This window comes from Danaus plexippus, assembly GCF_018135715.1.
Source record: "Danaus plexippus chromosome 22 unlocalized genomic scaffold, MEX_DaPlex mxdp_33, whole genome shotgun sequence".
Taxonomy (NCBI): domain Eukaryota; kingdom Metazoa; phylum Arthropoda; class Insecta; order Lepidoptera; family Nymphalidae; genus Danaus; species Danaus plexippus.
The window spans coordinates 1,553,212-1,576,186 of record NW_026869856.1 but is presented as its reverse complement, the minus strand read 5'-3'; the positions used below and the strand labels follow the sequence as shown (position 1 = coordinate 1,576,186).

Genomic DNA, 22,975 nt, shown 5'->3' with positions numbered 1-22,975 from the left:
AAAAATTGTTCGATACAGATTTCATAAGAAAAGTGAAAAAAACTAAAACTCAACACAAACTCGCGTCACATGATATAACATCGAACGATATATCTCAAGATATAACGAAGTTACGAAGCTATTTATTGATCACAACCGCTTTAGAAACTTATAGAATATAAGCAATAAATTACTAAGACATTAAATTAGCATGTAACATATTGAAAATATTCTATACATAAATGTTAAATATTTTCAAACAATAAATTTAACAGGTTCTTTATATAATTAAATCCATTAATTATTTATCTCGTATATAGCGTGATATCCGTTGCATTCCGTCGCACACGACTTGCTGTCATGTTATATACAAAATTATTTTAATTTAAATTCATACAAAAATATACTTTATAACTATGCAATACAGATAAAAATGAACGCATTATATAACGCGGTGTGTATAGTTCGCGCCGAAACGGTTGTTATACGAAAGCAGCCTTTACTGTGTTATATATAAAGCTATATTACTTTCATTAAAAATATATCTTATCTTTTTACAATAGGGTTCAATTTCTATTACAGGTGTTGCGGATCTTTGATTAAGAATTTCATAATAAAATCTGCTTAACGAATATATATCTTAATGTGATGGTTATAAGGCTTAACTCTATTATGATTTCATTGTATGGTATTAATAACAGGTTTGTTATTGATTAAATTCAGTCAATTTTAAACCTTATTTCGTTATACTAGAGTCGTTGATGTGTGTAAGTTAAAGTTGTATTTGGACCCTTGAATCGTAGTTTTCTCCGTCCGCGTCGTCTGGTAGTGGCCTACATAGTTGTATATAAAATTACTTTTAACTGATAAAATAGTGTTTGTTTGTTTGTTTGATAAGAAAATATTAGTATATATTAGTAATATTAAAATTCATATATCTTAGACATTTTGGTTAAATAAAACTACATATTTAGATACATTTATTTTTTCGAGTGGTTATTTAAGTTAATATTAAACTAATCGTACATTGTTCTTAGCAAAGCGAAGTAAGACCAGGAACGACTTAAAATCTGAAAAAAATATGTATATTTAATACTTACTGTCATTTTATCGGTAAATTGAAAATAAATATATTTTTATATCGGTTTACATATAAATGGAACCTCTCACATAACGCCGGTGTTGCCATAAATGATGACAATAATCTACTATAATTATAAAATAATATTACATTTTAATGTAATTTCCGTACATAATTAAACTTTAAAATATATTTCAGTATAATAAATGTTCCTTATTTTTAAATGTGATAATAATAAATTATTTTATCATGCAAAATTAAATAAATTAATCTGAAATATCTAGGAAGATCCTAAATTTGAACCCAATTTGGGTCGATGATTTAAAATTGTATTAATTTAAAATTGTCTATATTCGCATGTTATTATGTATGTATGTTTGTAAGTGTAACAGGCACCAAACAAATGAGTCATAAGAGATCAATTACAGAGCAAATTACTCTGAATCATAGCTAAATATAACAAAACTTTGAATTACTGCCACGTATACTGAGTGAGTTAGTCATTGACTATATGCAGTCACGATCCAATAACGATTTTATATTAACATTACGTAGCCGTTATTAAAAAATTACATTAAAGACAAATTTCTGTCGAAATAAACTGTTACATGTTTCGTTATTGTAGAGGCGTCGAGAGAATAATATTCGGCCGAATATTCGGTCGCATATGTACCGAACCGAATATTCGGCCAAACTATTCGGTCAATTCTGATTTTGGCAAGACGTTATACCTAGGCGGAATAGCAAATTGATACTCGTAAGTAAAAAACGTCCGGAATTAAAGCCTGCTTTGTCATTATATATTTTTAGCAACATCAGTACAGTAAATCTTTATAATCTAGCATGGCTTGAATGGAAAATATTGAAAGTAGAAGAAACGAAAAAGTCAGATCGCCTTTTTCATGGATATCCGAAGTTATATATCACAAGCAAAACATCTTAAAGATTCAACAAAGCCCGACTCTTTACAAATGTGCATAGTATTAATGAAATTCAAGAAAAATTACAAAAACATGACACACATTTGGAACTATTCAAGAACAATACACCTACTCACATTATTAAATACCAGATAGTTCTTAAATATCTTGATTGTAGAAAATAATTAATTATAAGGATATTATTAGTGATGCATCAGAGAGCTATAGCGGAGACGTTGAGGAGATGTTACAAGGATTGAATCTGAAGAAATTTTTAAGTTTTTGCACCTTTTTGGAGTTTTATAGAGAGTTGGCTTTGTCCAAGCGACTCGTAACGAATGGGTGGTTTGTAGTATCACAAAAACGGAATCAAAACTGATTATTATTGAATTGCCAAAAAAAATAAAGAAAATCTAAACACGTGGTAATTCTGGCCAGAATTTTCTTGTCCACGCCGCGTTCAGGTGCATCGTTAATAGTCATACACAATTATTAGATTTTTAATCTTAAGCATGTATAAGTGTTGATTATTAAAATGGCGTTTGTTTATAACAAAAAACTGGAAACTCATAATTTTTTTTTAAACAAAGACGGTGCATATGCATATATATATGTTTAGCTTTAAAGGTATATACGAAATCCTTGGTATTTGTTCACTAGTTTTGGTGTAATTATCCAACAGACATACACGGGTTATAATATAATGTATACACAAACCGTGGTAAAAGATCGAAGATGCAGATCAGAGAAGTTGGCTGCTGTTATCTTACAGGACTGCTGAGATCTAAAGAAAAAAAACACTAAGGAAACATATATGTATGTCGGTCTGTGTATCTTTATACATACTTATTGATAACTTACTTCAACATTAATTAACTTATATTCGTTATAAGTAAGTATACTAACTTATATTCATCTTTATTATAGTAAAAGATTGGAAAACGACCATCCCTCTCCGCGATCGTATCCATCCAAACACCAAACTTCATTGAAATCGGTTCAGACTTTTTAAGGTAACAAATCTACATTATGACTTTTACTCTCAATCAAAATTTACAAAGGATTTTCATACTGTTGTACTAATTTAGTAACATAATTTTAAATATGAGTTGAACCCTCAATATAACATCGTGATTCTTGAAACTATACACAAACCGTTATTTAATTATAACCATTATCACACTTCATAATAAAACCCAAATCTTTGATATTTCTCGAGTTATGAAAAACAGACAAACATACAAAATAATTCCTAATACAGTAATTGTAATACCTGAATAGTATTAACAAGACGCTCCTCTTGAGGTCCTCGCCGGCATCGTACCAGCGGCTGCTGTACACGGCTTGAGTTATATTATAACTCTACAATTATTAAACAAATAAAATAATTTATTAAAATAAACCTACACACACACACACATAAATATATATATGTGTGTGTGTGTATATATATATATATAGTTTTAAGTGTATTCACATCCTATTTACTAGCGAGTTGATAATTTATAATAAAACTTTTTAATAACATATTTTAATTAATGTAAATACTCATAATATATATTTTTTTCATTATTCTCTATCACATATTTTATTAAAATTTTTTAATTTTGCGTTCTTACTGAATCTATCATCTGGTCTCCGAAGAAGCACATCAGGAATATCTCGGTGAGACTGTTCATCAGGAACGGTATGAACAGCAGATATGTGCTCATGTCCTTACTCTTTGTTATCTAAAACATATAATGTCTAACTAACATACTTTTTATATAAACGTACTATATATTACTTGAAATTGCACTAATATCGGCTTAGTTGTTTCTAAGATCATATATTTTATTAATAATTCAAGCGATACTGAATTCTAGACGTTTTTTCTACTAAAAAAAAATTTTTAATATCTAAATAATTTTATAGTTTATGTTTTTAAAATACAAATTACATTCTGTATAAAATTGGTAGGGTATCATTAAAGATTGTTAGTCTGAGTTGCAAAATTTGTATCCTTTTAAAAATAAAATAAATTTTAAAATCCTAAGTAAGTATATTATATAAATCGTTTAAATGCCAATAAAAAATCAATTGTTACTTCTTTTTTAACCTCAACTTAAACCTTACACAGTTAAATAATTAAACCAAAACGCTATTAAAATTAATTGTTCATACATGATCATAAAGTTAACTTTGATAATCGTTTCAGATGACTACTTTACAACAGAGGATATTATAATACCTATAATAATGGGATATTTACTGTTTGTAAAAAAATAAATTTCGAATAAGGAAATAGAAATATATATAAAAAAAAAACTTTACAACCTGTTGTTATGTCAACAGATATTTTAATAGGTAATGTCTTATGTGAAAATTAAATATAATTTTAATTAACCATGAATCTCAATTTTACCGTTATATTAAAACCGCACAGGCAGATTATAAAAGAACTCGTCATGATGTTGACGAGCGTCGACTTGGAGTACAGTATGTTGATCTGGTTCACTAATCTATAATCATATATGTAAAAAATATATAATATATAAAACCTCCGTGGATTATTATTTTTTTATTTATTAATTTAACTTGCATGTTTACCGGCCAGTGACATGAACGTATAAAAATATATAGAATCTTTTTGGTTTTCTACATATTTCTATTGAATAACATTTTGAATTTAGAATCCTATGAATTATTTATTTTAAATCAATAGTGAAGTTAAGAGTGATTGTATTAACAAGTATGTATTAATTAACTTATACTATAAAATGTCTTTTAAATAGTGAAAATTATTTTAATAAATGGATAATATACATCTAAACATAACTAATAACTCCTACTAATTCTCAACATGTAATTTTTATTCATTAATAATAACGTAACCGTTCTCGTAACAACGAGACCGCTATTACTACTTTCATCAAATAATATTTTTAAATAAGTCTTGTTTTTATGATAAAACGTGTTATACGAACTAACTTTATGAGCACCTGATGTGTCCTTACACATCTCCTCAAGTTGTTCCTCGTCTCACCCTCGCTCTGTCCCACGATGTTCTCATAATAATGACCAAGGATCCTGAAATGCATCTTCACGTACGAGCAGAACGCGAAGAATAATGTATCGGCAGCGAATATGTTCAGACCTACCAGGACCGCTGGAAGAGTTATTCTGGTATAAATTAGTGATGTACCAGTTATCAGTGCTTAGATGTATTAGTATTCGGAGGCATTGTTAGTGGTGTGACCATCACTAAAATAAAGATTCTCAGTAAGTCACTTACTAGTTCTCTAAGCTTATGGTTATGTTTTATTTGTTTTAGAATGTGATACTTTACGTTTACAGTTTGACAATGCACACACATACAAGGGCTTCCAATACATTTTTCTTATACAAGTTGTTACAACAAGCAGTCGTTCGAAGCTGCTTAAAAAAATATCTGCCTACATCGATTGACAAAGTCAAACCAACATTAAGTTCTTCACGATGAAACAATAACCATAAATTTTAGTGAACCCCCGTTTATGAATTATGACCCCCCATTATTACGTCACTCCAACGCAGATCCCAAACTCCGAATGACTAGGGGTCTACTTTGGGAATCAAAATTTAAAACCTTAACTGACTGATACACTGTGTAATAATTACTATAAACATCTCATTTGATTATCATCCCACCTTATTAAAAATTATAGTTCCTAAGTTCAGCTATTATAATAATAAATTCTTAGTAACTCACTTTACCTCATCATCATACGCATACCAATCTTTAATTATATAAAAAAATATATAATATACAAAATGTCCTTAGATCATTATTTTTTTATTAACTAATTGTAAGTTAACTTTCTTTTTTACCGGCCAGCAACAATTATATACAAAAATATATAGAATCTCATTAGCTTACTTCACCCCATCATCATACTCACTCGACACAAACTGATGGAGATACACGAAAGTATAGATCCTAGCATCAGCGAACACGTCGACGAAATACTTAGTGAAGAACGGCAGCTGTAGCTGGTAGGTGCCGGTGGTGAAGAAGTCATACGCCATTAGGAAACCTGGCATCGACGTGAACAACACCACCGCACACACGAACCCTACAACCAGCACCGTGATAATATTCTTCAGGATGGCGCTCGTCTTCATCAATTCATCACATTCAAAACTATTCCTTAAATCCACACCCTGATGGAGTCTTCTTAATTTTAAGACAGCGTCTTTCAATATATCGTTATTTGTAACCATCGGTAATGTTTTCGCTGTGCTCAAGATGCACAGCGCTGAGCATGGCGCGACCCTAGACAGTAAGTCTATACTCTTCCCCATGGCTATACCCTCGCACAGCCAGAAGAACTCCCCAAAAACATCCGCATACAGCCACAACGCGTTAAAATGATATAGGTATTTCAAATATCCTGGTATCCTTTTATAGCCCATCTCTATACCGGAAAACTTAAAGGCCTCCGATGTCAAGTATAACGTCCTATCGTAATCCATACCACCAGCAGCTCAGGCTGAAGAATAAATGATTTGATGTACAGGTTCTATATTGTTTTATTATTCCTTTAATGTTCTCTGAAGACAGTGGACGTCAATCGCTCGTAGCCGACCCTGTTATTAAGAATAAGTATAGCATGGAAACAGATATTGTAGAAAACAAAAGATATTGACATCTATAAAGTTAATGAAAGGACTGCGAGAACAATTGTAAGTCATCATTTATGTTAAATTTCATTAGTTTATTGCAGGTTAGAAATTTTTTTTAGCTCAAAGTTAAATATGTACAAACAAAGCCGACGTAATTGTGTAGTATAGCGGCGGATCAAAGGCGACTTTGATGTCGGCTTAGATATATACAACTAAAATGCTTGTGCTATTTTTTTTCGCTCCTAACGTTTTATGGTTCCGTATTAAATTACTATATAAGTAAGACAATCCACATTTCTGCGTAACAACTGATTTAATTATGTGCATATCTTAAATAATTTATCCGTAATATGATATGCCATGTGATAATATAAATATATAAAATATATATATAGGTATATATTATATTCTTAACTCGACAATAACTCGCAAACAGTCAAGAGATCAGCCTGTTTTCCCGTTACGAAACACTCATGAACATTTGCCACAAGTTATTGTACGTATATATATATACAGTATTATTCTTGTCTATATAATATATACAATATTATTATATGAAGTCTTGGTATGTTGTTTTCAATATAATATGATTTTTATTTATAAACTAGGTATTATATTTAAATATATCAATACTCTTGAAGTGTTTGATTATAATGAAATAACAAAGTTTTAAACACAAATCTTACATATATATGTTTGCCAAATTTTGAAATAGTACATGGGGCATTAACGTTGAACGTTCAGAGTTAACTCTGTCTTGTAGGACAGATATACAGCCATATATATAGCTACCGATTTCATAAACTTGGTTCCGTATTCGAAAATAATATGTGTAATAAATTTTCTTAAAATATATACTTTCATGAGACCGTTAGTTGCTAAAGTATTTTGTGAAGAACATGTAAAATAAAACAGAGTATAAATATTACAGATTGTTCAATAAAATATTGATTGGTTTATATTGTCAATAAATATATTTTATGAGATCAGTTTGACAATAATATTGTTTTTTTTTTTTAAATATATTTCTGTAATATTAGCTCGTGTCTGGCTTTGCATGCACTTAAAACTCTTTTTGAAACATTAAAGTTCATTCCTTATATCGATGATCCTGTTTTAGTGACGAAGGAAGTACCACAGATAAAATTATCCTTTATTTGAAGTAGTAATAGCGTAACCCTTGCCAGTCAAATTGAAAACTTTCTCATCTTGGAAGGCTGTGAAGAAGTAGCCCAAGTTACTTATAATATGTACCTGCCCGTGAGATTCTCATTAAAATCGGTCCAGTCGTTCCAGACATAGAAAAATCATTTTATTAAAAAAAAATGTTTTTTAAACTTTTCTAAACCAAATTCAAATGGCTGATTTTATTATTACCAGTCAATACATTTTTTAAGGACACAGCTGTTCAATATACACCTCAAAAAATTTGAGTGTCCTGAAGGAGATACGTAATTCAATGTGTAAAGTTTCTCACTAATACTACTGGTTAATTAATTTATATGCAGTTGTTTAATTTAAAATACGTAGTCATATGATTTCTAAAACGAATTTGTTTATTTAAAATACAGTTCAGTTGTGTGATTTCTATCCTCGTATTGGCGACGTCATCTTTAGTTATATTCCATTAATGTGAATATGTAAATACAAACAATATATATTTCATTAGTATTATATATTTTTATCGCCACCTCACAGTTGCATAATAATATGTCCTGAGGACATATGACAAAATCACCTATATATATATATATATATATATATTGATGTACGCCAGCTATATAATGTGTCGGTGACAAACTTTAACATTTATATATGAGATATTCTTAATTGGATTTCATAGAAATATATTTTATGGTCTGTTTCTTGGCAGATTATATAAAATTTAAATTCATGTATTGATTTTTTTTTATATAATTATTAAGGTAACGAAATCCACATACAAGTGCATGCTGCGATATTTTGCGTTTAATTTACTTTATGTATGGAAATGTAGCAAAAGTTATTTTCAAAAAAAATAACTAAGGGATATCAGTTGATATTGACTTAAAGATTAATTGATCCGTTGTATTTGTACGCTCATTTCTTTGTTTGTTTCTTTTATACCTACACATGATAAGAAAAAAACACAAAGTTGATGCCACTAACAACAAAGAAAATTTTGTTAAAATTCGTCAGCGAGTGTCAAATCAGCTTTATATTAAAACTCATTGTAATTTTTGTATTTCGAAGTGTCAAATGTAAAGGTGACATTTTTGATATTTTATCTTGACGTCATTAACATCTTCTATCTCACTCATACGTGTACCGGTTATTTTTTGTCTCCCTCTATCCTGTCAGCCCGCAATACCGTGTGATTCTTTAATTCTACGTTTTATATGTTTAAATTATAGTTAGCCGTATCTCGCATTGTTTCTGCTTCGTGTATTTGTTTTTGTAAGTAAAAATGGTGACAATAACTCACATTTTGTTAAATATGATAAATATTTCGTCTTCACAACAAAAGTCGTGAAGCATATTTGTGAATAACGGCTTATCATCCCAGCAACGCATTGTTTGAATCTTTTTATAGCTTTCGCTTTTGTTCTTGGAATCGTTGAAATATTTTCGGTTTATTGTTTTATTGCTGGATTAAAGCAGTATAACTTTTTCTTTCTAGTTATATGAATCCTGCCGACGGTGGCTTAAACGTTGCCGTCTCTTGCGCATGTACGGGTATGTCATCATTCCATCTCTTTCTACAACCGCGAAGCGACAATGGTTTTGGGAAATAGAGCAAGAGAGCAATACATTATCCATTAGAGTGAGCGAGACGGAAGATTTCCTTCGTTTGAAAACTACAGTTACACATTTTTCGAAGAATATTCAAACAATAAGCAAAGCTCAATTGTTAGAAGGACAGTTACTGAAAAAATAAACAAAAATATAAAGAGATCATAAAATTTCTCTTCCACCAGTTCGAGTGAGAGTTGTAATAAATTTTAAATACCATTATAAAGAAAAATTTAAAATAATATATCAAAATTAGTTACACTAAGTTGTATTTTGTTGTCAGACGTTAAGCGACGGATAGTTTAAAAAGGCAACATTTAATAAGGAAGTTATGTTTTGAAGTCGTTAATTTGGAATTGGCATAGTTTTCATGTCTGATTGAGTAATTTTTTTTTATATAATAAATATTTAATAATATACCCCTCTAACATATCAAGCTACGATTATTTTTATATCGACTCGCTTCATTTCTTTATAAGCGAGACTTTACACCACAGACACAGTAGGTCCATTTACAAATATAACCAGAGTTTGATCAAAAGAAATACACTCCGTTCAGAAAACCTGAATAATAATATACATTGAGCCTTACATTCCTGCTCCTAGTCTATTCAGATCTTTTAAATATACAGATAATTAAAAAAATACTTATTCTCTTGCTTAATTACGTCAAAAATCATATTTGTACATATTTATTATGAATAATAGTTTTTATGAAAATTTCAAATACATTTGAAAATGTCTTCATAATAGCAATTTTTTAATATGTCGAAGATATCGAAAGCGCTATAGATGATTATTTTAATGTTGAAACATATTTCAATGTTTACGTTTGAGGTAGCCATGTTTGTTTTTAGTGTCAACTGTCAATATCACAAACCATGTACAAGACGTTATCGTATTGTTTTAGATACATCAACATTTTAGCTCTCGGTGAACATTCTCAGCAGTATCAAAGTTCTTAGTCTCTAGTCGCAACCTTGTTCATTCACATATCATTCTTTACATAATTCAGTATATCGGCTCATGACATTGGCGAATTCTATAAGGAAACGCCATTAACCAAAAAGAAGTTTTCTTAAGTTCATTAAATCCGTTACAAAAATATTGTCATTAAAATATATGTTTAAAAAATCAAGTATCTCAAGTGAATCAAGTGAAAATTTTACCTCATTTTATTTGAATATCAGAAGTTACAATACTGATATTAAAGATTAAATATCGTCTTATCTTATTATGTTAAATATCTTGCGTATTAATTAAATTTAATAGACTGCAAAAAAAAGGCACAAAATTGAAATTGCATGTCGAATTAAATCCTAATACGATAATAATGATTGAGGAATACGAATAATTATATAATTAGTTTGTGTTATTCGTTAATAAAGTAATAACATCGGAACGATTAACGTAAATAACGTTTTAAGTATGAAATATTGATAATTGAAGGGTAAATAAATAAAATTTCACTGATAGCAACTTAAACAATGACTTTTAATACAATTCATCTATATTACAATAGTTTTGTACAACAAATAATAAAAAAAGGAGACATTTTAATTCGACCTTACACAGAAATAATAAAAAAAAAAAAACATGAAAAAATAAAATTACAATATAAGAAATGGCGGGGAGAAATGAAACGTAACTTATAGTTATGACCAGACTCGGTTTGTTCATACATTAAGATTATTTGGCAAATAGTTCATACGATATTAAAAATCTTACAAATCGCATTAACTAATAAATACGAAAAATGCTATATTACGGGAATGTACAAGATTACTGTAAAAATATTAAAAATTAGGTACGTTTATGAGCTATATCTACATTATAGTACATTAGATTACAACAACGCCACGCCGCGGACCGGTGGCATCATAAGGTCGAATTAAAAACAATTAAATGAATAACTAATTTAACTAATGGAGCAATAAGCGAAATGCCAGACCTTTTCGTGAAACATTAATAGTATTACGTTGAATGATAAACAAAAAGATCTAGGATTTCTCATCGACTAGCCGCCGGAACAATTTTAAATCACAGTATAACAAAACAAAATGGCCGTTCCCTTATAATATGTCCGTACTCACAAGTTTTTTAACGGTCACCGCACATGCCACAGGCCCAGGTTTAAAACACTCAGCCTCGGCAGCTTCACGATGTGATCCAGACCCTCGTGAGTTATGCACGTACATCCATACAAGTCTATGGCCTTCAGGTTCTTCAAACCTTCCCCCAGGGCTCTCAGGCCCCGGTCCGTCACTTGAGTACATTGGCCTATATTAAGTGTCTCTAATTGCGATAACCTAGCCACCCTCTCCAGACCCTCGTCCGTGAGGCGACACGCACTCAACGATAAACATCTCAAACCCGACAGGCCGAGAGTCGCGTGAGACAGGGCTTCGTCACCGACTTTGTCGCAAAAAGACACGTCCAGAGCCCTCAGCCTGCCGCTCTCCGCTAAATGTGCAACACCAGCGTCGGAAACTCCGTCGCACGCTCTGAGATTCACGTCCTCCAAGTGAGGTAACCTCGCCAGATGTCGTAACCCGGCGTCAGTGACGGCTACGCAGAAAGATAGATTAATGGATTTCAGTTTAGGAAGACCTGTAGCGGCGTGCTTCAGCGCCTCGTCCGTCAGCCTCTGGCAGTCTTGGAGTCCTAGATGCTCTAACTCCGGTGTGCCTCTCGCCTCTCCGCCTCCGCAGAGATGCGCTATACCGTCGTCGTTGACATGCCAACACGACCTGAGGTTCAACCTCCTCAACTTCCTGAGCCCCCATGCTATCAACAACAGTCCCGTGTCTGTCACATTGCAACACCCTCCCAGTTCCAGTTCCTCCAAGTTCTTCAGAGACTGCGCTATCCTCCCCAAAGAAGAATCCGTAACTTGTTTACACAGAGACAGATCCAATCGTTTAAGAGCCGGTAACTCTGTGGCGAAGGCGCTCGCTAACGCCGCGTCCGTAACACTATAACAACCACTCAACGACAGCGACTCCAAGCCCGGGAGAGCTGCTACCGCGTCTCTTAGTCCTCGTCTGAGCGACAGGACCTGTAGTCTCCTCACACCTCGCCTCGCCAGCGACGCGAACAGAACGGGGGCAGGCCTGCGAAGATGTAAGGCGGCCTCGACACCTCGCCACACGGACCGCCTGTCCGCGGCGTCCCTCCACGAGCGACACACTTGAGCCGCCCTGCCTCTATCCCTCACCGGCAGTCTTTCGAAGATCAAAGCGAGCAGTTCCGGGTACAGCCTCGATATATGCGTCCCCTGAACCTCGGGCTCCGGCACGTGACTCGCAAGGTGCGGCCGGTGCAGTCTATACGGCGCGGTTCTGTTCTTCCTCCGGTTGGTATGTAGTTCGGTGATGCCCAGCTCGTCTCGCCAGGACAGCACCTCCTCCGTCCACGCAGTCATCTCAACGTTACCGTCACCACGTCATGCCGCACGACCGCTCCGCTCGGCCCGCGGCGCTCTACTGACGATGTCGTCGCCGCTCCCCTCCCGCCGTCCTACTATTGGCTGACGCACGTAACGCGCGGTGTATCGATTCGGAGGCTCTGCGGCGGCATTTTTAACTTGGAGCCCGGAGACCGCCGCCGACCCCCCCTCACTCCCCACTCCCTCGCCCCGCCGCCCCGCTGCCCCGCACCACCACCCCCGCCACACGGGCTACGATATACAGAGATTAACAATAACACAGAACCGACAACATTATGATTATTATACATACTGTAAATTCTATGTTATCTGTTTGAATGTTTTTTGTATTCAGGTGTTTTAGACATGTCGTGAAACATCATCTTTTTGTACATTGTACATGAATTACATTATATGTTGGATTGATTGCGTTACTATTTACATTTAGATTATATTTAAATCTCATATAATTAATAATATTATTAAAACGTTACTTAAGTGCGAAATAACCAACCGTCCATTTAAAAACAAAATTTTAATTCAAAACAAAACAAAGCGTTTTAAGTTTTTTTCTTCATGTTTAAACTTGTTTTAGTTTTATTAAAACAAGTATTAACAAGTTAACTAAATAACAGTCGCAGGAGTTAACTATTTTTCGTCATTAATCTCATGCTGAGTATAACTTTAAAACAAAAATATATCAAATTTTACCCACAGATTATATCAATAATTTATTGAATCTTGATATTTTACAAAGTTCAGTTTCATTTAGCAGCTGTTGTGATTTTGTCAAATTTTGACGTTTCTTTATTCGGACACAAAAACGAAAAAATCTTAAGAATATATGAATTACAACACAAATTGCAATATATAATTGGAATATCGCTTTTCAGATGATTGTTTCTATTTAAATTCTAATATTTTCCTCAACTTTGGTATCATTTTCAGACACGATGAAAATTCTCAGCATTTCATGAATTCACCGTGCGGGTCCCGGGTCCATCGCATTGCAGGAAGAGGAGCTTCAACAGTCCCTGGAACTTGCGACCCAGGTGTAATTTTAAGGTTCCCCTATCAAGGGCGCGTTAAACGCTCACCTTCACCGTCTAAGCTCTTTTACCTAACCAATTTTGAAACGAACCTACTAGGGTTGCCTTCGAAGTACGTTATAAGGTTCCCGGTGACGCTGTAAAAGCCAATAGGGCTAACAGCTACTGTCAACTCGAAAAAACGTTATAAGGAGGATTTGATATTAGTTTTGGACAGTCACAAGTCTTTTAGTAGGTTGTAGAAATAATTCAAGATCTTTATAAGAATGTAATAGATTTAGTTTTCTTAAGTAAAACGTCAACCTTCGTGATTAATTGTCTTTATGACTATTACGGATTTATACGTGGTTTTATTTCTCTATAAATCCTGTTGCAGAACTTTTTAAAACTTTAATGTTTTTATTTTAGAACATATTTTTTATAATTTTTTTTTAAGAAAGACGTGAAAATATTCAATTACTGTCAATTTATACTTTTTTTTTTTTTTTATACTGTATAGGTATTTGAATTTCTGTTAATGTTTCATGAGTAACTATTTTATACAAATAAATTATAAACATTTGTTAATTGTTCTTCACGAAAGACGGATAACGTTAAGTATAAAATGTCAAATAAAATTTATTAATCTATGAAGTTAGTGATAAGGCGGCAAAACAACTCAGCGCGCCGTATATTTTCGTTCGCGTTGCACTTGCCGACGATTTAGGACCATTTTGTAATGACCCCTATCACTGCTCGCGACACTCTTAAGGATATGGCCATAAGGAAATCGACGGACTATGACACAGGTCCAGTTAATTGGCCGCCTGATAACATCGGCCAACTATTACAAGGGCAACCGGTTGCTGGCTGAATATGATATTCGAAATTCGAATTCAATCGGCCCAGAAAGGAACGGTTCCATTTTTAAAATTTACAGTGCGTTATTTTTTTTTGTTTGGTTGCTTGAATTGATAGTTTAAAGTTTCTCATTATTAATGCAATATTAAAAAACATTTCGTGACTTAAATGGCAGAGTTATGATGTTTTTAATGATATTTAAATTGTTATACAAAAAAATGATGATATGAAACCGGAAATTGTTTGTCGTGATAAACCTTGCCAGCCAAGGATATGACTAGTGAGACCTGCGAAACGGTTAGGCCATTTTAAAATACATATTACAGGTAAACTTTATAATCAATAAACAAATGAAATAATAAAATTCATATATTTTAGTAACCACGTTTACAGTCAAAGAAAGAAAAATACTGACATTTCAAATAAGTCTCAAAACTTAAAAATTTTTTACTAAACGGTAATGTATTTTTATGAGTCATTAACTTTATAATAAACATAAATTATACCAGTACCGCTAAATACCCAAAAAATATGTTTTTGATATTTTATAAAAATATGCCTAAAATGTGATAATTAATTATAATGAAATAAAAATAAGCCGGCCATGTTTAAATTATAATACAGGTAAAATTACACACACTTATCACTCCATAAGCAGCTGTATTCGAATACCGAATAGGAAACTTCCTTTAATTATCACAAAAATGAACTCTATATCATTAAGTTATAGTTCAAATTTCCTAATCAATAGTAAGTGATACAATAGAAGCACCCTATAATACTAACATTGTAAAAGCGACCCTATATATAGGTTGATAGATACTAAAATTATTTAGTGTCTAAATAATAAAGGAGTGTTCTGTAAATGATGCTATAAATAAATATAAACCTTCTGCACTTATGATAAGATTGAAATTTAAATGACAATTTGCTGTAAACATAGAATGTAAATCAGCTGTTGTGTATGTGTGCGTTGTGCGTGCAGTCAACCGTTCCACTTGACTCGTTCTGTTTTTAAAATTACATTTTTTTAATTCATCGGGAAATAGGTTCGTGTTTTAAATAACATATTGTTTTTGACTTTATAATTATTAAATGATAGAAACCTCTTTGGTCTTATAAATCCATGGTGTTAAAAAAACTTATTTTTGTTGGTTGTTTATACATTCTATAGTTCTTTATTCGTATTGATATATATGAATCGGTATTGCGTAGTTTTTTTAATAAAATTATGTAAACGTTTATTGCCGCATATGAATATAAACATTTTTTATTTATATATAATCACATTATATTATAGATGATAAAACATTCGAATTTGGAAAATCATAATATTCTAGGTTTTAAAATATTAAAAATAGGAAGTTTAGAACAGAAAATAAAAATTCTGTAACAATTAATTTTTTTTATTAAAACTTTCATTAGAAAAAACCTAAGACCATTATAGAAACATTATTTAAATGCAATATTTTTTTTTCTCGTTAAGATTTCAACATAACGTAAACTTAATTCCAAATAATATTAATAAGTTTGTCGATGCGTGATCCGAATTTGAATTTCGAACATGCTTTCCGCCGACATTCCTTTGAACGTATGATTCACATAATATTTTTTTTTCGTCGCGACATGACAGCCGGAGGCTCTGTTTTTGTAGTATTTTTTTCCCGCCTACCTGAGACGTTGCCATATGGTACACGCGATTCCGTATCATGTAAATATACACTTTATACTCATATCATTAAAAGTCATATCAGACTGCCACTAAATCACGACGCGGTGGGTACAACTTCGAAATTATTTGTAAACTTGTTCACATAATATGATATTTATTTTCTTTGTGAATTAAGGAAAGAATATCTTATATATTTTTATATTTGGAAAACTAGATTATAGAAATATTTGTGTGAAAATATAAAAAAAATTAAAAACTATGTAGATTATTGTCATGAACTACTTTGTATATATCTGTCAATTAAAAAAATATATATTCAATATTATCATAGAGATATAATTTATATAATTAAAACTAGCACCGTTTTGTTGAAAAACGGATTTGAGAAATCAAAAGCAGACACAAAAAAACTTGATAATATTTTATTACTGTTAACATAAGTAAATTAATAATGCATCAAAATTTCTATGGTTTGATCTGTACAGGTAATTTTATAACTAAAAGTAACAAACCATTTGAAAAAATGTTTCAACGCCATCTAGTGACGGATAGCAAAATGAGACGAAAGCGCCACACGTCGGTCAGCAGATATTTGATAGATCTTGTGTTTTATGTGTATATAAAATGAAAAAATAGATGGCGCTTATATTAAAAATCCTAATATAGTCTTACCAAAACATTAAATAAACATTGCTAGACAATATTTCTAAATCATGTTACCTGTCCCAATATTAATTGTTTTTTACTTATATATATTTATTTATTTGTTAATAAATAATGAATTAAAACAATCATAAGAGTATGTTCAATAAGATAGCATGTTGTTGAAGTCGGTAAAGTGGTCCTGCGTGTTTTGTCTAGCGTCTAGCGGTCGACAGTCAGCACAGAGATGGATGTGGGAAAGAATTAAATACATCTGAAGTAATTATATTTTACGGTCAATAATTATTTTATAAGACTTTGTGTTATATACTTGGTTTGTTTAATAAATTTAATTTCAAAGTAAGATTAAAAAAATATTTTATATATTCTTATTGTTTATAAAAACATTTGTAGTATATAGAAAATAAAGAAATCGAAAATTCAGATTTTTCATATTAAAGTATTTATATACAATGCTCACATTTTTTATGATAAAAAGTTTGAATGTGATGTCTATTTTCATATTTCTTATTATACATTGACTTGCTGTATCCATTTTGATGAAATTTATTTGTCCTTAAGAATAATCAAAGACAAAATAATAAAAAAATCCTTTTTTAATTTTATAAACGCGATATTTTTGTGTGTATTTATATTTTATACTCACACATTTAAAAAACTATTTGAATGTTTTTATTATATAGACAATGTGTCCTTGGAAGATTCAATGAGAATGCCATAAGTTTTCCATTGTATATATATTTATTTAAAAAAAAATTAAATTACAATTAATTTTTAAGTACCTATCTTTATAAATGTGTAAAGTTAATTTGAGATTGAATTTATAGTATACAAGCAAATTTCATAAATAACTTACAGTATATTTATTTGTATAAATTTTTTTAAAATATAAGGGAATTTTGTAAAATTATCAAAATTCTTCATTAATTTTATCTCTTACGGCGTATATTTGTTTTGATATAACATTAAGCCCTTACTACGTGTCTGTTCTCATCGAGACTCGACTTATAAACTTGAAAACTCTCTCAAATAAAGCATAGAGGTTGTTATAAGAGGAATCGCACTTAGATATATTAAATATGAATATACAATGTTTCGTAACTGTCAGTTTGTTACGAACCGTCCTTAATACGTGTTGTCGTCGTTAACTGAAACAATAAAAACAGATGGTACAGCGTTTTTTACTTTTAAATGATTTGTATTCGAAACTTAGTACAAGTTTCCATTTTTATACCATACACGTAGAGTTACCTGTTTTGCATCCAATAACGTACATACGTTAGTAATGTTAACGTTCCATATCACCATACGATAACGATGCCGACTTGGACTAAGCACTAATAAAAAGTGAGTATTAGTCTTCAGAGTAAAGTACATTTTCAGTTGAATCCTGGCTTACCATGTGTGTGTAGTCTCAGTAAATATGGTGAGTTAGTACTCATTCATTAACCTTTTCACTTTATAGTGTTTACGAACAAACGAGTCGAAACGTTTCGAGTGTAGTTCTACTTCTACCCGTGGTAAGGGCACTCATTCATGAGCACGCAACCTTTTTGTAAAAAATACAATAAGTATAAATATAGTTACTGTTTTTATTGAATTTATTATAAGTAATATTGTAATATTGAAAGGATATATATTAATATATATATATATATATATATATATGTATATAACATTTAAACTTACTATTCATGTAATAAAACGTTTATTATTCTATATTTTCTTCAGCGGGATAACTTTTTCTATTGCCATGGAGCTTACTCATTCAGATAGACTGGGTTTAGAGAACACGTTGATATATCACCATTTACAAATGTTAAGTATTTTATTTTTTATTATTTATGTTATGATGAACGCTTCATATAGATTTATATTAATGTTTCATTTACGAGGAAAACTGTAGGCAGGTATTAGTTTTACAATAATCTTCTTTACACAATCACGGTGTTGCCATAAACAGCTTTCCAACTGTCAACGTGTTTCAACTCTCAAGCTGGCAACACTGATTTATAACTGTAGAAATGAATTTGATTAAATTTGTTACGGTTTATATTATGCGTTGAAAAATATTAATATGTTTTAAAATATAAGATATAAAACAAATTGTAATAAAACTCATATATATATATAAAGCGAGTTTAAAACAATATTTTTGTGACGTAGTAAACTGATGTATAATCTGTATGGTCCAATAACACTTTTAAAGTGTGTTTTTCAAATACTCGGGTTTTTTTTTTGTCTGTTATACTTGAATATTAAATGGTTATATTATTTGTTCTTATAAAAATTTTTATATATATAACACGTGCGGTGACGAGTGAAGTCTCGGGTCCGGGCGTGAAGTCAGAATCGATTGATAATATTGATCAATTATCCCATGAAGGTGTCTCTATGTGACGAGTGTTATAGTCCAACATTGACGCCCGTCAAACAATCACTGTGATATAATTACAGTCTATGAATTAAGTAAATTAAGTCGAAATCTTAGTCTGAACGGATGTCTAGATCAGAGGTTCCCAAACTTAATGACATCTAAGATTTTCGCGAGTTTTATTCATTTAAATGAAACTAATATTTTACGGATAAACTACGCGTGATTTATTTAAGAAAAAAAAAAAAAAAAATCACGCATAGTTTATCCAAAAAATATTGGTCCACAAACTTATTTTGTCTCTTGTCTATTTTGAGATTAAATTATTTTTTTGTGAAGGAATTTTTTATGAAATTATTTATAGCTAAACAAAATAACGAATCACCCGAATGCCGCTAGACAACGCTGCCATTTTTTTTCAGGGTATTTTACTGTCTTTATATGATATGAGGGCCAGTTACCGCCTACTTTGGGAAAGACTGGTCTAGACTCTAGATCATCCGAGTCTAGTACGAATTTTATTTACGTACCAAAGTACGTATGACATATGATGAAAGATGGAAGGTGAATAAGGCATAGCATCACAACCAGGGGGGCCTGAGTAAGTTATTCTAAATAAGACTGTTGCCTTCACTCTCCGGGAAAAATAGCCGGTTGCCTTCACTCTCCGGGAAAAATAGCCGGTTACTTTATGGGATTAATTTTTTTAGAACAGGTGGATCTTAAGAGCGTCCAAGGCGTTTGCCAAAATTTCTCATGTATTTTTCTACCGCTCTGTTCAGTGCACTGAAGGACTACTAGCTATTAAGTCGTGATAACAATTACGTCATTATAATAGCATGACATTTTTAATCAAAATCATCATCATGACAGATGCATAACAAACGCAATACCTTTTCTTGAGTCGGTAAAAACGTAACTTAAACATTTTTTCCATAACAAATGTGTGTTAATCAAATAAATAAAAATATATCATAATATTGACTTGCTTTAAATCACTACGATATAGAATTCCATTATCGTTCCCGTATGATATGATTCCAAATACCAAACCCTGGTATAAAAAACAATGTAAAAAAAATAATTTAATGATACAAACTAGTTCTGTCGAGTCGCTCGTGAGTTGTGAACTAACTTAGTTTTATTACAAACGTCGCGAAGGACGCACGTAGTGACCGACACAGCGCGAACCTAACATCGGTGTGTGATTGTGATTTGTGAGTTTATATATATGAGTCAAAATAATAATATATTTTTAAATACGTTACCGACGCTATAAATATTTTAAATTTCGAACAGTTTTGTTCTGTTATATTGTGTCAGTGTTAAAAGTTTTTTTTTTTTTTTTATGAAATACAAAGATTTTTTAATTGTTTAAATTGAGTATCTATATATCTATGTTCTTAATGGAATCATAAGAGGACGTCAAATAAATTTAACACGATGAATATTTAAGATTAATCCATAAATCGCTATTAATTTTTATTAACGATAATTTTATTAATTATTAATAGAAATACATGAAAAATATTCTTTTGCGTTTCATCATTTTCTAATAAGCAGTTATGTGAGGCAAATATTTCCGTTTCATAACTAATTTAAATATATAAAAATGTACTAGTGAGCCACACCATATACGTGTATATATTATTTACGTGAAGATGTCTCAATTATCCGGTTAAAACAGCATCACAAATGATGTTAATATTCAAATGAGAGAAACACGTTAAGTTTTTAACCGTACAGAGATTTTTGAACTCACAATTTTTATTCACTTCTTAAATAGTTCGGATTTTACATATAGAAATAACTTACTGATATCGTCTCTGATACAAGCGGAACACATTTTTACTAAATGTATAACTAATATTATACATGATGAACGAATTACAAAAATAAGAAAATGTTTAAATAGTAATATGCAGACGATAAAGATTTTTATTTATATATTTTTTTGTTACATAACCCTTAATTGTAATTAAATGCTTTTAATTATTTTTTATATATATATGTACTTAATTATATTTTCTTTTACAAAAGACGATATATTACATGTTGTAAACTATAAAGAAACCCAGAAATTTAAAACATCGGTTTATATGAAAATGTGTATTGTGTGCATTTGTTTTGAACAAAGCTTTCAAACTATCTCGAATGTCGTGTCGTATAAATAAATCGTGTCGTAATCGTGTGTTGTAAATCATAATAACATTATTTTATACACTTCACTCCTATCCGTTGTATATCAATAATATGAAAGAAAAGGCGGTATGTATATATTATTTTAATTAGCAAAACTAAATAGGTGATAATTTAAGTTTTTGGTAACAAAATATTAAGTCGTTTTTTTTGTCTTTTAGCTGAAAATTTTTGACCGATTGTTGATAGTGAGTGATATTTTTCATGCTATGTCTAACTTATCAATCTATTTGCTTACACCGAGTTGGCATGGTCACACTATGTGTCGAGCGTTAACGTTTTTTCAGTCGTAAATCTTCAACTACAGCATCAATGTAAGTTATTTAATGACAATAAGGAAACGCGTAGTATGTTGTGTGATGGTACAAACTCGTACTAAGCAATTATAGCGAATAAATATTTACAATGAGGTTTTTTCGTCAACAAACGCTAACTTTTTGGATAAGCCATGCCATTTGCGAAGATTTTTGAACGGGAATATTTGAGCTGTCGGGTAAACGTAACTTATTTCTAACTTATGTGATATATATATATATATATATATATAATTGGTCATTCTAAACAGGCAACCTTTATATCGGGACGACAAATTTATTCACCTGTCCGATACAGGACACGATGGCTTAATGGGTAAAGCCACTGATCGCAACATTATAAGGATAGCGGGTTCGAATCCTCGTGTATGAATTTTTCCTTCTGGACGTTCTAATTTAAATTCCATCGTTGTATAAACTGAAATTAACTTCATATCAAACTAACATTTAAAAAACTCTACCTTCGCTGTAAGAAACTTCACAAAAAAAGGTCAACTCACCATCTCGTCTGTCATAATGAAATACTAAGAACCACCCCCTCATGAGCACACCACGTTATAATTAAGGGTTAAACCGATTAACGAAATCTATCTCAGCAAGGTTTTTTTTCTCGTAAATATCAATTTTAATAACATATTTGATATAAATAAAGATAATATATATAAGTCTAGATTGGTTTTTATATAATAGATTTAATTCGTATGTTGTTTTGGACTTAGTCCTCGCTATTGTTCCAGTAACATTTGAATAAAAGAGAGTTTTGACGAAGGTAGTTTTTATACGTAGCAAGGAAAGATACTTGGAAATCGATTATTAATCGATTAATAATCGATATTTTTTTCTGAATATTGGACTTGGATTTTTGATACATATTTGGAATCTTTTGTTAGAAACGAATGTAAAAAAAGACTTTTACATTTAAAACTTGTTCCTTTCAAAGCATTGAAGAAACATCTTTGAAATGGACACTATTTTAAAATAATTAATAAAGTAAGAAATTTTTATTCTATTATATAACCAAATAATTTTGACCGTTCACCT

At 31.1% G+C, this 22,975-nt stretch overlaps 3 protein-coding genes across 3 annotated transcripts in view; 1 reads left to right on the top strand and 2 right to left on the bottom strand.

Moving 5' to 3' along the window:
- Nucleotides 1–966: 966 nt before the first annotated feature.
- Nucleotides 967–6,679, bottom strand: LOC116773700 (odorant receptor 67c-like). The gene is made up of 7 exons (XM_032666202.2): nt 5,901–6,679; nt 4,951–5,128; nt 4,385–4,481; nt 3,600–3,710; nt 3,254–3,342; nt 2,698–2,764; nt 967–1,049 (listed from the first exon to the last, which is right to left on the bottom strand). The coding sequence occupies exons 1-7, from the start codon at nt 6,472–6,474 to the stop codon at nt 996–998; spliced, it is 1,170 nt and encodes a 389-aa protein (XP_032522093.2). The 5' UTR covers nt 6,475–6,679; the 3' UTR covers nt 967–995.
- A 4,190-nt stretch (nt 6,680–10,869) lies between these two features.
- Nucleotides 10,870–12,976, bottom strand: LOC116773547 (F-box/LRR-repeat protein 14). Its single transcript, XM_032666025.2, has one exon. The coding sequence runs from the start codon at nt 12,818–12,820 to the stop codon at nt 11,504–11,506; it is 1,317 nt and encodes a 438-aa protein (XP_032521916.1). The 5' UTR covers nt 12,821–12,976; the 3' UTR covers nt 10,870–11,503.
- A 7,599-nt stretch (nt 12,977–20,575) lies between these two features.
- LOC116773537 (protein Wnt-5b-like) overlaps nt 20,576–22,975 on the top strand; it is a 28,732-nt gene continuing 26,332 nt past the window's right edge. Inside the window, exon 1 of the mRNA XM_032666013.2 lies at nt 20,576–20,638. The gene's annotated coding sequence lies outside the window, so the exon portion shown is untranslated. The remainder of the gene's footprint in view (nt 20,639–22,975) is intronic.

Excerpts from the sequence above, each read along its gene's own strand:
- LOC116773700 (XM_032666202.2), bottom strand. The coding sequence starts at position 6,474 with ATGGATTACGATAGGACGTTATACTTGACATCGGAGGCCTTTAAGTTT. Across the intron at positions 2,765-3,253 it reads GTCTTGTTAATACTATTCAG|ATCTCAGCAGTCCTGTAAGA; the intron begins GTATTACAATTA and ends TTTTTTCTTTAG. Across the intron at positions 1,050-2,697 it reads ATCTTCGATCTTTTACCACG|ATTTTAAGTCGTTCCTGGTC; the intron begins GTTTGTGTATAC and ends TATTTTTTTCAG.
- LOC116773547 (XM_032666025.2), bottom strand. The coding sequence starts at position 12,820 with ATGACTGCGTGGACGGAGGAGGTGCTGTCCTGGCGAGACGAGCTGGGC.